This window comes from Melozone crissalis, unplaced genomic scaffold (genome assembly GCF_028551555.1).
Source record: "Melozone crissalis strain CALT ecotype California unplaced genomic scaffold, PUWL_Pcris_2 ptg000027l_1, whole genome shotgun sequence".
Taxonomy (NCBI): domain Eukaryota; kingdom Metazoa; phylum Chordata; class Aves; order Passeriformes; family Passerellidae; genus Melozone; species Melozone crissalis.
Window position 1 is genome coordinate 4,911,738 of NW_026535805.1, and position 16,900 is coordinate 4,928,637.

A 16,900-nucleotide genomic window follows, 5' to 3' on the forward strand; every position below is an offset into this window, starting at 1 on the left:
CCCTTCCACATCAAGAAAACCCCCAGACTTTACTACCTAACAGCCTATGCTATGGCAGCTGAGCTTTCTTGATGCCTCCCTGCCAAAGGAACACCCAGCTGTTCCTTGAACAAGTTATATTTCCTGGATTTTCCAAAAAATACAATTTTCTATTCTTAGATTTTACAAAAAACAGACAACAAGAAATTAGAAACAATTGGAACCACTTTTGATGGATCCTACTGCGTTTTTTCTTCTTTTTTTGCTAATGAGGTCAGAGAAGGTAAGCTGGAAGACAGTGTAGCTGCAGCTGTGGGGTGAGCAGACAGCATAGTTAAATAAAGGATAAACTCCTTTTTGCAGTATGCACTATTTTTTCCCCTCAATAAACTCCCACAGCAGTCCACTTCAGTCACATCTCAGCTGTCAAGATGTTTTGTTTTATAAGGAAATGTTACAAGAGCAGACCAGTGATGCCAGCCAAGAAACCTTTCTTTTACATACCTATTTATAGGAGCAATCCTGACAGCAAGTGTTGCACAATTTGGAAGGCTATCTTGCAGCTCCTCTGTTGTTTTTTTCTATTACTTAAACCTGATGTCCCTATTTGTAACTTTGCGAAAAAACTTGTCGCAATTACAAATGGCAGTGATTCATTCCTTAAACCCCTGCAAGGTGTTTGGTTCGGCAACATTAGTGTAAGTTATTTTCATTTAGGCTCTGGGACAGCTGAACAAAGTTTGTCACGCACTGGGAACTTTATTTTCCTAAAGGCAAAAAGGCACTGAAACACAAAACCAAGATGAGCTGTGCTGGTGTGACCGTCCAGTCCCATGCCCTCTGTGCAACAACTGCTTAGACACAAAAATGAAGCAACAAGTGCAATACAGCTGGGTCAAAGAGTGGAGCAGGGACTTCACACATGGAAGTCCCACAGCAGGCCCCTCACACATGGAGACCTGCCCCTCACACATGGAGCCCTGCCCTTCACTGCCTGGAGCCCTGCCCCTCACACATGGAGCCCTGCCCTTCACTGCCTGGAGCCCTGCCCCTCAAACATGGAGCCCCGCCCCTCAAACATGGAGCCCCGACCCTCACCGCCTGCGGCCCTGCCCCAGTGAAAAGCCACATTGGACTGTTAAAAAGTTGTTTATAACAGCCATTCTAATTCTCCTGGTCTTCAGAAAATTAAAGATGTGAGGTACAGCACTAAATACAAACATAAAGACTTTATTGAATGCTGCTCAATTGCCCAAAGATCTTTCATTACAAAATTTTTCCACACAACTGCAATTTAAGAGATTGGAATGGTACTCTGATAAAAGATGTGAAAAAATACTTGATCAAGTAAACAGACAAGACTTCTATTGTCAACTTTCCACCTTTAAAAAACACTGCATTTTCTTTAAAGAAAACAAGGAGTAATTTCTTGACATTCTTCCCTCCTTACTAAAAAAAAAATATATATAGTAATGCCAATTTTGGTCTCATTCTTCAGTCCATGAGATGCTAATCCTACTGCAGAAACACCCAAGATGAATCTCTTTTGGAGACTGCAGCTCTCTGGAGGGTCCTTGGCTGATGAGGAGCATCATTGATAGGGTCTCCAGAAGAAGCTCCATCCTCAGCTGTAGCAGGAGGAAATCCCTAACTAGCCCAGGACCCCAGAGGCAGCAGGAATGGGGCAGAGGCCCTGGCCACCCCAACCTGTTGCAGCTGATTCTCTCCCTGCCTTGCCTCCTTTCTGACGTGAGCATTGTGTAAATCTAACTCTGAATCCAATCAGGAATTCAAGGACAGCTCTGTATCAGAGTTCCTCTCAAAGCTGTCAGGGGCATGTACTGAGTATCTCAGGTTACTGGGAACGTACCTTGGTTTTATTTGAGAAAATACAGCACAACTAGAAGCCTTTTCTATCATCTTAACCAAAGTATGCAGCAATGTGAAAAGCACATATAAAACAAGGAAAAATGTGTACGTAGCAAACTATACCACCTATGTGCAACACAATCAAAAATTCAAGTCATAATTCTCACCACTCCCGTAATTATTTCACTCATTAAGGATGAAAACTCAGTTCTATGAAACATTGGAAGTGACAGTATATCAATAATTAGACAAATTTACAATATGTTGTGGTAATGACATCACTTAATTGCTGTATTTAAACTCAAATCTTTACATTTGCCAGAGAAAAAAGTTGGCTGTTTCCATTATACTGATGAGGTTTCTTTTGCAAATCCTTGTATATTTCAAAAGGGTACAAAAAAAGAATGTCTGCCGAGTAGAGGTGGTAATTTCTTTTATTTGGCACTTGTGTTGTGTGCATTGAGCACGGTGTGAGTGCTGTTCTGCTTTTCTGCCATCGCCTTCTTAAGCTTTAACTCCTCCAGCCTTCTCCACAACTCTTCACGTTCCAATTCCTTCTTTTTCTCTCTGAAGAAAAGAGTCAAAGATCAATTTCAGATGTGTTTTAAGCACAATCTGGAGACACAGTGACTTTAAAGTATTAGTAGATGCAAGTCACAGTTAAGTTTTTCTCCAAAGCCATTTTTAGAGGCAATTACAGTTTCCTCAGTTAAAAAGAGAGGATAGCAAATAAGTAATGATGAGTGGTGAAACTGTACCTTTGCTCCAGCAAATGCAGACAATTGCTGTAGGGTGGCTTTGCACAGCTGGCTGCTGCTTTAAGAAGGTTTTTTATCACATGCATGCAAATTAAGGGACTGAGCATCTTTGTGAGGGAGGAACAGAGCTGGAGGGGAGCTGGGGCCCTCCTGTCCCTGCCTGGGCTCAGCTCCCCCAGGGCACTGCCTCACTCACGGGACACCCCGCAGCAAACAGCTCCACCACAGAGCAAAGCAACAGCCACAGTGACAGCCTGGACACGTCCACCACTGGGAGTGGGAAAGGCTCAGTACCTTTGCCTTTCTGCTTTGTACGAGCTCGTGAGCTCATCAAAGAGCTTGCCATTCATCTCCATCAGGGTTTTCAGCACGTTGTACACCAGTGCCACAATGGTTCTGCAACAGAAGGAGCACAGCCATGAGATCTACTAAGTGATAAAAACAAGCATTTGATTTCTCTTTTGGATTCCAAGCTTCTTATTCAAGATACTGCTGTAAGGTCAGAGAGTTTCTGAAACAAAATCCTCTCCATTTTATTAATTTACAGAGGAAATTATAGTATAGTTAAACATTTTTTGAAATGGCTATTTAATCTTAAATTCCTGACTTCTGTAATTGCACAGGATATAATTATTCATGCTGTAGCTGTACTTCAAAGCCATTCAATTATGTGAACCTTTAATAAACCAAGTTTTAACAACAACTCTAACATTTGAGCAATGAAATATGAGAGTCTAGAAAAAGAAAACTTCTGGCCTGTAGCTTCAAGAAGGCAGCAGACAAACCACAGGCTTAGTGTGGTTTAGCACACAAAGCTCTCCTAGCAGTGTTTCTGGGCAGCAGGAATCCTGCTAGAGAACTAGAATCAAGAACATCAGATCATGGATTTGGGTACCTCAGTTTCCTTAAGAAGCTTGAGCAACACTGGCTGTGTGTTACATGGCTGCCTGTATTCCTGCACTATCCTTCTTGTGTAAGTATTCACATTTCAACAAACCATCTTAAATGTTGTGTTATCTCCTGTAAACCTACTCATCCTTATACAAAGAAATAAAAAACCAATACAATTAAACATTAAAATGCCTGTCATTAAGCTTAAGCACTAAGCAAAAAGCAGGTAAACTGCCTTTTCTGTTTTCTCCCTCACTAGCAGTTCCCCACTGACTGCAAAGCTGCAGCCCTGTGACCTTGAAAGAGGAGTCAAAAACCCCCTAAAGAAATAACCAAAGAGCCAGGTTTGCCTTTTCAGTGCACTCTGTCCATCATGGCACTAGGAAATCTCCCAGCTGTTCACGAGAACCTTGTGCTCATTCCATTCAAAATGCACAGCATCCTTTGCCTGTTTATACACTTATTTTTTAAATTTAATTTTTTTGTACCCTGGCTTTCATGTGGTTTGAGGTCAAAAGCTTGTTTAAAGTTTTGGTTTTCTGAGAGGAAAAGTTGGATTTTGAGCAAGGAGTCCCTATCAGACAACCAGATGGATAAAAGCATGTTTTGCTGCCCTCCAAAACAGATTAGAATCAAAGGATTAGACTTTCTTCCCCAAACTTCCTTGTCTCAAGCAGGCAATTATCCTGTGTCTTCTACTTCCTTCATAAAGGGCAACTTCTGCCTGCAGAGAGGAAAGAGGGACATCCTCCAAATTTGTTGAGGTCCCAAATACACTGATGCTCCAAGGACTATTCCCCAGGTTTATATTCAGTTTCAGCTGCTGTGTTTGCAGCTAGACACAGCATCTAGATAAACCCAGAATAACTGCAAAGCCTCGAAGGGCTTAAAGCAGGACTTGTGTTTTACTGCAGGGCTGTGGGGGGCTCCTGCTCACCCTGGCTTTTGCCTGTAGAAACTTTATATTCCACACACTAACTTGCAACTTAATTCAGGGTGCTGGCACCAGCAAGCTTTGCTTTGCAGTATTTCAGTACCATTACTGCTTCTTTCAAACACAGAAATACCAATATTTAACTTCTGGCACCAATATTTAACTTTATGAATATAAAGTGAAGTAGTCACTCATTTTTCAGTCCTACCATCCTTCACAAGGGTTGCTATTCTCTGATAGGATCTTTTCTTCTTTTTATCTCACTGATCAGCAATAAACACTTATGAAGACACAGAGAGCTGTATTCATCTGAAGTATTAAAGGACAGCAAAGCACAAACAGAAGCAACCCTTGGAAATGGTTCTGGCCTAAGTAGCATTAATTTGCATTTTGAACTAACACAAATGATCAGATGTGATTACAATATAAAGATCATCATCCAATTTCCTCACACTTTTTCAATAAATTTCAGGTCTCCATCATAACAGTGCAGAACAGTGAAAGAACAACACAGCTGAAAGTGACACTTGATTTAACACCCAGAATATCCACTCCAATGGATTTCATCTGATTTAAGTAAAAACGAAGTCACATTTACAAGCTCCCAGTCCAAATCTGAAAGAGGGGACAATTTATTTATGGTGCTACAGAGAAAGTGGAAAGTTACATACGGATTCCAGTGTTCTTTGGAGATCTTGTACAAACTGCCAAACATAATTGGTAGAATTTTATCAATGTTCTCCTCAATCAGGCTAAGAATATATTCATTATTCCAGAAGTACAAAGCTCTTTCTGCAACCTGAAACACAAAGTTAAGGGTTCATAACAACCATAAAATGAGTTACCATGAGGTTTGCTTGGGGTTTTTATACTTTTTCTTATTTACCTGAAAGTGTGAACTTGACACACTCTTGGATATTTGCTTAAATAAAGGCTCTTCTATTTTTTTGAATTGTGTTGGTTCTATAACATCTAAGATTTCTTCAATTTCACCTAAAAACATTACCTGTTAGTTTAGAAAGGAAAAAAAGGATGAGAATGTTTTTTACCACCATTGTAAACAGAAGCACACAAAATACAGCTTATATATTAGTTATGAATCCTGCAAAGAGCACTGATTGTCATTACAAGGCATTCGGACATTCACAGGGGTTTTTTGCAGCCTAAAAGAAATCAATCATCACTCTCAGCTAACAGGTTACAGCTCTCCTCTTGGACTTCTTTTGTGTAAATACTGAATATTTCACCAAACTGCTTCTGCAGAAAATGGGATTTTACAGTTACAAAATAAAAAAAAAATAGGGCGTCTTATTTCAAGAATGGTTGCAGAGATTATCAGAGATCACCAAAGTAGCTTTTAAAGTGATAAGCAGTTTAATTCCCATATAAAATTGCAACCAGCAGAACTCTGGGTAGCTGGCACAGAAAAATTTATCATCACTTGCAGAAAAAGAGACAACAGTGTTAAGGGACCCACTTTTAAAGAGTTGTTGGGGATGGAATCTGGTGGGACAAACCAAACTCCTGGTTTTCAAACTCATTTTAACTACATAGAAGAAACCAGACTGTGTCACATTACAAGGGTGAGTGCCTCAAGAAGCTTCAAGAACTGCAAGTTTTCTGCAAGATCTCTTGAAGAGCACAACAGAGAGGTTTGTGAATGTGCCCCACGAGATTTTACATCACAGCAGACACCAGAAATGAGACACAAAACCAACCTCTTTCTGACTGCATGTTTTTGGCCAAAATTTGAGCAATCCTCTGATTACCTGTATGAAAAATACAAACATGTTAAAAGCAGGACAAGTTTCTACTACATACTAGATAAGAAAAAAAAAAGTACTGGTTTGCTTTTCCTTATTCAGAGGTTCAATGAAAACTGAATAAATGTAATTTAAATGTTTGTCTTGTTTAGGTTATCAGAATAGCCCTTATTGCTTTGTGTGCCTGTGATTATCCATTCACACTCTGCCCCCATCCCAGTACTCACATGAATTGACAGGATGCTGATCACATCAAAGCATCACAAAGTGAAGTTAAACTCCCTGTAGCTAAATCTCACAGAATATTTTTTTTGTCTTCTACTCATCCATACTTTGGGGAGCACCTGCCTTGGCATCAAAGGTTTGAAGCCTGAGAGGAAACAATAAATGCTGACAGGGCTCTAGAGAGGAGCCATGGCCTCCAACTCTTCCTTTTCTCTGCTACAATTTGACATGTTAGACTGGAAACTCAAGTAAGAAAGATGTGAACTTACAGAGAAAATGTATTCTAGTAGCTACATTTGAAACTACCTTACACAAGACTGGAAAAACAAAACCTTTGGGAAAATTAATTGGAAAGTACAGCCCCCAAGAGGAATGGCGGGAATACAGCAAAGAAAGGCTGGAGGCATTTTTCCTAGAAATAAACATCTCACATGGCATCTAAATTACAAAATTAATTCTGGCTTTAAAAAAAGAAAAGAAAAAAAGCTGCAACTGTATTCCAGAAGCGGAAACATTCTCAGAGCCTTATAAACTTTCATTCTGAAGAAAGGACTTCTACATTTCATGATACAACAGCACCTAACTGATCATATCCAAAGGGAAAACTTACTCAATTATTTAAATACCTTCCATATTTGCTTTTTGTCATGTTGATTTTTTTTCCTTCAGTTTTCCTGCTGGCTGCCTTATTAACAACTACATGGACTATCAAAAGTGGCTTTCCAGATAAAAAAGTTAAGACTGAAGTGCACTGCCCAGCACAAATTACTGCAAGAATTTTTAAATATATTTTGCTAGAGAAGATACCCATATTCCCAACTTGATAAAGAAATAACATGTTCTGAGTGTAACAGTGCACACCTCAACAAGACACCTATTCTTTGCTCCTCCTTGGAGTGTCAGTTTCCAGCCTGACTGTGTCTTTATATTAAAAAGCTGATACCTGCACATTCATGTTCATGGATTGCTGCTTTCACTACACAAGGTCAATATTCTTCCCTGAGCTGCAGGATTCCCATGAATTGGGTTACAAGTGTAGGCACCTGCTGGAAAACTGAATTCATGCACCAGGACTGCACATTTAGCCTGATTTCCTCCATGTAAAGGCCATTGCACTCAGCAGGGTTAGGTAACAAACTCCTCTTGTCAGCTCTGCAAGCATCAGGACTGACCTGAGGCAGACTACCACAGCTACAAGAGCTTGGATTGAATGTCCTCCAAACTGACCCTGAGTGACAATCCCTGCCAGAAAAATAACAGTAAGGTATGTGTGAAGACAGCCTTCTGATGGAGTTCTTAAAATATTACTTGACCTAAAGCCAAGAAAAATTTCCAATGCTATCTCATCAGTTGACCCAAATTTTAACATTTACTTTTCAAGCATTTCAGAAAGTTTCTTAAAGCTTCACTTCTTATCTTACTAACATTAATTCCTTTATAAAACAACTTTTACTACACACCAGAGTTACAACCAAGGCAGTGACTCTGCAGTGAGTTCTTGTGCCTTCTCCAGGCTGAATTCACCTTTAACTGATTGAGAAGCAGCCACAATTGCATAGACCATGGTCCAGATGAGGCTCAGAACTGCCCTGTGGCACTGCTCCAAAGCCCTGCCTCCTTCACAGCAGTTTGGGCTTGGGTCCTGCCCCACACTTCTGTAAGTTTGTGTCAGGAAGTTCTGACCTTGTCACGTTGTCACTTCACTCAATCTTGCAGGTTTTTATGTAACACTCCACATTCTCTGCTCACATGTCAGCTTTGACTGTCAAAATGCCTGGGTTGTTTCCTCACTTGGCTTAAGGAATACAGGTTACACAATTCCCTTCTCCTCTCCCTGTCCCACAAAATAAACTAAACAGACCAGTGTGGCTGGAAACACTGCAGCACAGGGGGAAAAAGATGCTTCAAGCACACAAGGCAAATCCATAGACACGAGTAACTGCTCAGCTGAAATGGCTGTGCAGAAAACAAGCTTCCTGAAAGGGCACTCAGTCAAGATCAATTATTTGATTTTATTTTCCCAAAGCTGTTTATCTTTTCTTTTCTTTTTTTTTTTTTTTTTACAGAAGAAAATGTAGGTCTTGCATAGGCTCTTCATTTTTCTGTCACAGAAGAGGTAAAGTATGTAAATACCAACACAGCCCTGATGGAGATATTCCTGATTGTCCAACTAAAAGCAGTTTCTTTTACAGCTGGCCTGACATCACTGTGTGTCCTCAGGAGCTGCTGCAGTGCCCTGAGCCCCTGCTCTCCATGGGCCCTGCCAAAGCTGAGCACAAACCCTTTCCAGCTGAGCTGTCAAATGTGTCACAGGAGACTCACTCTGGCAAAAGGCACAGATGCCTCAAGCACCTGAGTTTGGCTGCCAAGAAGCACCCCAGGAACTGAAGACGATGGACAGAAACACATTTGGAATTTCAGAGTTCTTTCTGTCTAAATGAAGCGCTGTTATTCTTTTCAACTTTTATTTCGGGATTGTTTATTCCCTAAAATATTTCAACTTCATGCCCTGGCTAAGCACATGCAATCTGTAACAAAACCATTGAAATTTTAGTTTTTATGAGGAGAGAATACAGTCATGACATGCTTTCTAATTTGGGGTAGTTTGGTTGATACCAGAAGTTCAAACTTGTAGTTAAATCTGGGCTCTATCTTGGCTCTATCTTTCAAACTCGGAATGTTCCTAACTATTCTAGATTTCATTTCCAGCCACCAAAAAAATTCCTACCTCTCCATGTTTAATCAGGATAACACAGAACTGCTGCACAATTCAACAGGTTACACTGCAATATTTAATTGAAATTAAAAATAGAAAGACATCCAACTGAAAAACACTTACAGGCTCTGTTAAAGTTGTGTCTTTTTCCAGGAACTGTACAACACAATAGGCAAGCTGGAATGTAAGTCATATGGTTATTTAGTTTAAGCAGACACTGTCTGGACATTGCAGCACTACTAAATATCACAACTTCTAATGGAAGCACTTCAGATCATGGGGGGAACCCAACCCAAGACACCCCTACACAGCCAGTTCATATTAGTCCAAACTAAACAAAACAGCAATTAAAGCCGCAAGATATACAGGCCTGCTCTATCTTAAAAAAACTTCCTGCATACCGAAAATTATCTTTTCTTTTCAACCTAGAAAATTATTTTTAAGCTTGGCAGATATTTCCCTAACTCAGATCCCATATCCAAACTGATTTTTCTTAACATCAACTCCTGTATTAACAATACAAAGCTATCACTTTCAAACATCTATTTTGGGGTAAAAAAGGCCACACTTCAGTAAAAACCAGGCTGTGACACAGCTTTGACTGAGCACACATTGCCCAGGTGACATCTAGAGCACACAGCATCCAAGGATAAATTACAAGTGAAAGAATTTGAGCATATTCCAAGGCCACAGGAGATGAGGCAGCTGCTGCCTAGCTGAGTGTCCTGTCCCAGTGCAGCAATGGCCAACAAGTGCCTGGGGAAAGGTGGAAGGAGTGGGAATTATCATGTGATTAAGGCACCAGCACTGCTCTCCCAGCCTCTCCTGCTTTTGTGTGGGGCCTGCCCAGGCTAAGGATATTTAGTGTTATATAATCACTTGGAGTTTAGTTACTGAGCACACAATTGAGTAAGTAAACAACCATCCCATGCAGAAACCATACAATAATGCTATTACTGAACTAGTTACAATCTTTCCTAGATTCCATTAACACTGATTTTTAAAAGTCACTCTATTTCACAGTATAAAGCAGAGACAAAAATTATGCAATAGGCATTACATTTCAATACTCAGGATGCTTGAATTTAAGCATCACCTTTCTTTTTTTTATTGTGCCAAAGCAGATAATTACAATGCTGTAATTGCAACAGGCTAATTTCTTTCTTTTGCCCTTAGGCTACTGATGCATTTGTATAGACTCAAAAAATAATAAATGTCACACATTAATCTCCCAAATCCCATTATATGTGTACATTCAGTGCAGTAATGCTTTACTGCTCAAAGGCACAAAGACCCAAGCTTAGCTCATCTTCAAGGCTTTAACTTTTAAGGGTAGGCTCTACTTCACTCAGCACCAAAGCAACCAGGTCACTTGGGATTGCAGAGCAGATTTAGCACTGGCTCAGCCCTTTGGGATAAAATGAAACACACAGGGCTCTGTGTGCACCTGGCACCAGTGTTTTATGAAGGGACATTTTTCCTGGTCAGCAGGAAAAATGTGACTTTCAGGTACAGCTGAATTAATAGGGCCCTTTCAGTAGCCATGAGCTGGATTAAGTGTATCCCAGAAAAAGGGGAGCTTGCTGCACTGATCTGTCAGTGAGAACACCTTTGGGAGGTTTCATGGAGCAGCAAGGCAATAAACCACAAAGACAAGTGATTTGCTTAATTTAAAACTTCATATGAGAATTAGGAATTGAGTGAGCTCTTCACTTGAGCCTGTTTATAGGCTATACAGTCACAATGATTTCACTTTAATTAGAAACCCATTTTCTTGTACCTTCAGTCTGTATGGAGCTCTATTAGTGAGCTAAGTTAAAAATCAAGTTTTAATTAACCACAGCAGAATTCCTTCCAAGTTTGCATCAACCATATTCAATACTTGTAGTGCCATATGTCTGGAGAGGATACAGATTATTCCTCACATGAAATGCTGAATGTCTGTGGCAAGTCTGAGAACCCAAGTCAGCTGAAGAACTGCAGCATTCTGACAGTGTGTCATGGATCTACATAATTCCTGCCTGAGCCACAGAGCTACTGTGCACTTCTGCTATTTATAAATGGCAACAACATTCTCCCTCCCAGCCCATCACTGGTGCAGCCTTAGAAAGAAAAAAACACTTCTGAAATAAATACCTGGCCATACCCAAGGTTCCTTTACACACAGCATTTAAATTACAGAAAGGAAATTACAACAGCACAAGATCCTGGGATTAAATGAAGCCTAAAGTGTGACAAGACTACAAGCAAAAAAGCTCCAACTTCAACTGATATGTCTTTGACCCACTCGTACATTCTTTCACTTGTAATATATGTTAAATGTTATCTCAAAATTAACATTTAGATATAAGATCTGGAAGACTTTTTTTAAAAAGTGATTGAATTTACAAATCTTTCATAATATTAATATTATAACACATAGTGCTTTCAATTTCATTAATTTCAAATGTAAATACAAAACCCCCACCACTTAAAAATAGGCAAAAGCTTACCTGTGCATGAAACAAAGCTAATCCCTTTGCAGTATGCATGGGAATCAGAACTTTCATAAGGAACTGTTTGTGTTCTGCTTTCAGTGGCAGTGCAAAACCATTGATAATACTGAAAACATGAATAAGCAGGATTTATTTTTATTAAAAAAATAAATTTTTTCCTAGCAAGTCAAGAATTTCTGTAAATTCAACTGAAACTCCATTTCTGATTCAGTTTTTAAACCTGATTATTTTGAAGCCATAAAATACCTCAACATGTGCACAACCTTTGAAATGCTGCTATAATGAGAGTTTAGACTCTTGGTAAGGAATACCAGAGAATCACACTAGAAGCTAAATAATACCCATTAGATGAGCTGAAGCATTTTTATCATCCATTAAATAAAATCATCTACAGCAAGTCCTGCTGTCTAATTGCAAAGCTTAGACAGATGTATCAGGAAGCTGATCCCTCTCACCCACCATCACTAGCAACATGCAGAGAAAAAAGACTATGCAATTTTAATAGTGCACTTAAAGCACTTGTTTTGAGATTGTTGAATAATCTTTGCCTTCAAAAATAAAGTTTCAAAGTTGTCTCTGATTCAGTCCTCTTATATTTAAGAGTTGATGAGCTATAGACAAAAGTCCTTCAGGAAAAGGTTAGTTTCTCTTGCCTCTTACATTTTAGGTAAATCTGAGAAAATAATGGGATCCCTATCACTTGATTTTTCATGAAAATTTGTTCCACAATAGCTTCACCATCTTTGTATTTTTAGTTAGACCAATAAAACAATTTTCTACTGTGAAATGCATGACAGTTTTGGAAAGGCAGTAAAAAAACTACCAGAGAAAAACCTCAAAGTTAAATTGAAGTTGGTGAAATAACATTCAAAAAAAAGGTAACTAAAAAACCCTAGCACTTACAAGGCTTTCCTGAACAGAACTGAAAGCAAACCAGCCTGCTGAAGATTAAAACATTTCATTCAGCACAAGGGCAAAAGTTAACATTCGTTTTCTGAATCAAAGAACAAGTCATCCATCAGGCAGAAGATAAGCAAGAGTAGATAGGTCTGACAAACAAGGACCCTTGAGAAGCATTTTTTGCCTGTCAACTTTAAAACTTGCACTGAAAAAAGAGTAATTTATTCTGTGTCCTAATTTGATATTCATGTGGTAACCCAGACAGTATTAGATTATCAGTGACTGCACTTCATCACTCGTTACTGTAATAATTCTCTTCCCCCTCTCCATTCCCAAAGCACAAAAGCTGAAGAAAACATTCACAATAATGTTTTATATTTTTCTGTGTAAAATCAGACTTACCTTCCTAATATCTCAAGGAGTTCAGCAACACCATTGAAGTGCTCTGTTTCATATATAAACCTGTTACCAAAAAAGACAACCATCAAGATTTGCCACAGAGGCTCAGAGATTCAAAGAAAACTTTTACTTAGCTTCAAATATTTGAAAGCAAGATCACAGACCAAACACAGGTCTTTCATTTCAAGAATAAATCACTGTAGACCCAGACTGTGAAGGCAAGATAAAATATTCCTCAACCTAGTCACACACATACACAGCATACCTGAGGAAAATGTTGTTTATCTGTTTCCTGATGAATGCTCTTAAACCGAGGAATTTTCCATAAATCCTATGAAGAACTGTCTTTAGGAAATCACGTTCTCGTGGGTCTTCGCTGTCAAAGAGCTCCAACAACTTTAAAAATGAAATAGAAATGTATTACTTTTGAAAGACTTAAGATTTTGTTTTGAATTTTATCTTTTGTTTTGAATTTTCCCTTTAATTTGCAAGTTTACATTAGGAAAAAAATAGAATCAGTTTAACTGGACTTTTTTTTATATGTCAATAGTAGATTTTCAAAATTACATTTTTAATGAAGTTGGTTTTTTTTCTAATAAAATCATCAACTTCAATTCTTTCCTGTGTACAACAGACACTGAAGTCATTCCAGTAACTGTTATACTATGAAAATAAAAATGCAATTGCAAACATGAGATTATCAAACTGTAGGTAAGTGGTTTACACTTGTTATTTAAGAAACCAGAATTAATCAAATCCATGTCCTATATTTACAATTTCATAATTAAAGTCCTTTAATGCTTATCTCAAAACTTGTATCTTGATGGCCAAGTAAAAGCATTCCTGTACAAGAAATTTTACAATTAAGGAGGGGGCCATGGAATAAGCACAAGATATGTAATTACTAACCAATTCCCCATTAATACAGACTAAATGCTGCAGGAGATAACAAAACTTTCCACAAACTTTTATCTTGTAGAAAGTCTTTCAAGGATACAGAAAAGTCCAGGCTCACTCCAAGACATTAAAAAATACTCAAATCATGTTACAGACCATAATTTTTGTTGGTTTTTTTAACCCTGCATGGCCAAGCAACAGCATATTCAGAAAAGTTAGCTGCCTTGAGCAAGTCAGTGACAGCTCAAGCAGAGTCTCCTGCTCAGGTCTGAGCTTAGGTATGTCTGTACCAAGCAGCACAAGGGACTGGAAACAGCTGTTCAGGAACTTGGTTCAGGCTCACTTCAATTTTATATTTAGCAGGAATTTCTCAGGGTCACTACTCCACGTTTTTTCCCATATATAGCTAGCTGTTGGTTGCATTGTCTCTCTCTTGTACTCCAGAGAAAGATCAGTGAAATGTCAGGAACAAACTCTGCTATGCTGCTCTCAAGGACCACAGGTCAGTTTGTAAACTGGACACCCATAGCAAATAGCTCACCAGCAGCCCCAGGCTTAAATTTTGTGTTAAGTTGAATAAAACTGAGAAGAAAACACATATACAACAACAGCAGAACCAATTAAGTGGAAATTAGATGAAGGTAGGGAGGAAAAGCATCCACCTTGTCGTTTTACTTTTCCTTGCTGTATTGTGAAGACCTGCCAGCACTCACTCTTCAGGTACTGAGCAAACAAGTACTTTGACAAACAAAATTTGGCAAACACACATTTCAACACAGTGAAAAAATCCCCACTGAATTCACCTCAAACCAAAAATTGTTATTGCATTCTGCACTGTAATTCTCTAAGAAGTTATATTTAATAAGAAATCTCACTTCATTTTCTTGCTCATAGTTGCTTTGCATGGTAAAGCATGACTTTCCTAAGTAATTTCTTACTTGATTTTCCTTCTGTGGTTAATACACAACAGTAAGAGAATTACACTACCTAGGCACAAGTAAGGAGGTATTGAAACACATTTCATGTACAATAAGCGCATGAACTTTTTACAAGAAAAACGCTTGCTGTAAGTTTTCCCATGGTAAAAAAATTTTAAAAAGCAATCATAGAAGGATTACAAAAATATAATTACCACATTGTTCATTTGGCTGGAATTAAGTTACAAACCATGAAAAACAGAACTTTACAAATCTCAAAAATCTTACATTGCAAAGCACTGAGGTTGGTATCTGAAAACAAAGTGTTCCTGAATTTACTAAATACATATAGCCCCTGTGGTATGATGTGCTGTTTATTTAGTGTTTGGCACCAAACCACTGCTGCAACAACTGAAATTTACCCTGCGTCAGCAGGAAAGTTGATAATTTAAGCTCCAGAGGTGATCTTTAAATGCCACCTTCAACTTTCCCAGTCCCCCTTACCTGCTGTACAAATCTCTGGTCAATGTATCGCTTCGCAATGCTGGGCTGAAAATCCGGGCTCTCCAAAAACCTCAGGAAAAACTCATACACCAACTGCAAACGTGGAAATGAAAATTCCAGTTAGTAGGTACACCACAACACAGATCTCAGCCATGTCACCACCACCAAAGGCTGTGGCACTACTCACATGCTCAGAAAGCACAAAAGGAATCAAAGCCTAACACATCACTGCTTAACCACAGCTCCAACTGGAATTTACTGAAATAATTACAGTAAGTACCCAGAACACTTTAATTCCCAGAAGAGTCAAAGTTTAATAAATAATCCACTGAAAATACCACTAGTGGACAAAAAACAAGTTGTAAATGTTACATTCCTGCCATGTTAAGAACTTATTATGCAGAAATAGGTTACCAAACATTGAGCAGCACTGAGAGTTAAATTAAGTGCTCTAACATTATATAATTCCTAAAGAGATGAAGAAACATCTCCTAAGTGTACCTGAAATTAAGTTTTGACCACAAACTCTGAAAACGAAAAGTTGTATTAAAACAGCTGAATGAATTCACAGAAACTGAAAGAATTCAGATTAAAATTAGGCTTCTATATCCTGGAAACTTGTTTGTAGCATACTATTTCTACTTAGTTCAAGTTCCTATCTGCTACAATCCCCCAGTGCCCAGAGATAAAACTCCTGACAAGAGACAGAGCTACCAAAAGCCTGGGCCAGCAGAGAGTGGCATGAAGAGGGCAGAGACCAAGTCCCACACTTTGGGGTTCATCAGAAGTCCAAGACAAAACACTGCACTTGCATAACAATGGCAGATTAATAAAGTACACAGCAGGCACCTCTTCACTAAGACAGAACTGAAAGATGCCTTATGTTTAGATTCCATTCAGAGCTATTCATGTTCTCAATGCCTATTTCATAACTCCATATAATTAAACAGCTGATTAGTAATAACACTACAATGCAATTTAGGTACATAATGCCAACACTGACTGGGCTTCTAAATAAAACCCATGCAGAGCTGTGCTCATACTCAAAGGCATGAATTTCAACTATTACCACTCTGAGGACTTAACTAAACTGAGAGCCAACACCTGAGTAATTCATAATTATAATTAGGAAGCTCACTTCAGAAAAATGCATGACAGTAAGTACTTTTATGTAGAACATTTGAGCTGACAGTTACTTATGCATAGCCTCAAGGAGGGTGTGCTGTATCTGCAAAGCAGAGGCTCAGAAACTCAAGCTACCATTCCCTTTGTTCCCTTCTGACAGACTGCAAGAAGAGCTTTTCATATCAGCAGTTTACATAGAATAACAGGATTGTTAGGGTTGGGAGGGATCTCTGGGAATCATTTAGTCCAACCCCCTTCCAACCCAAAACATGCCCATTCTACTGATCTTTTCAAATTAGAAACCAGATAAATTTGTATAGAAATGGGCAACATATGGCCAGAGGGAGGTTATATAGCACAGTCTCATAGGGATTAATTTTGGAATTTAATTTAATTCAAGATTTCTGTAATAAATTCCTATATGAATTATTTCTGTCAGTGACAACAGTAAAGAACAGCCATGTGTGATAACTGCCACAATATTAGAAGCTACCACCAGGGGGAAAAATAGAAAATAAAAGTTTCTAT

The 16,900-nt window shown here is 38.7% G+C and overlaps 1 protein-coding gene across 1 annotated transcript in view; it reads right to left on the bottom strand.

The window, feature by feature from the left end:
- Positions 1-1,189: 1,189 nt before the first annotated feature.
- PPP2R5A (protein phosphatase 2 regulatory subunit B'alpha) overlaps positions 1,190-16,900 on the bottom strand; it is a 41,713-nt gene continuing 26,002 nt past the window's right edge. Inside the window, exons 4-13 of the mRNA XM_054279811.1 lie at positions 15,248-15,340; positions 13,195-13,325; positions 12,933-12,992; positions 11,628-11,736; positions 9,259-9,312; positions 6,150-6,200; positions 5,318-5,437; positions 5,103-5,230; positions 2,901-3,002; positions 1,190-2,415 (exon numbers count right to left, since the gene is read on the bottom strand). Of these exons, the coding sequence (XP_054135786.1) occupies positions 2,283-2,415; positions 2,901-3,002; positions 5,103-5,230; positions 5,318-5,437; positions 6,150-6,200; positions 9,259-9,312; positions 11,628-11,736; positions 12,933-12,992; positions 13,195-13,325; positions 15,248-15,340 (981 nt within the window). The 3' untranslated portion in view covers positions 1,190-2,282. The remainder of the gene's footprint in view (positions 2,416-2,900; positions 3,003-5,102; positions 5,231-5,317; positions 5,438-6,149; positions 6,201-9,258; positions 9,313-11,627; positions 11,737-12,932; positions 12,993-13,194; positions 13,326-15,247; positions 15,341-16,900) is intronic.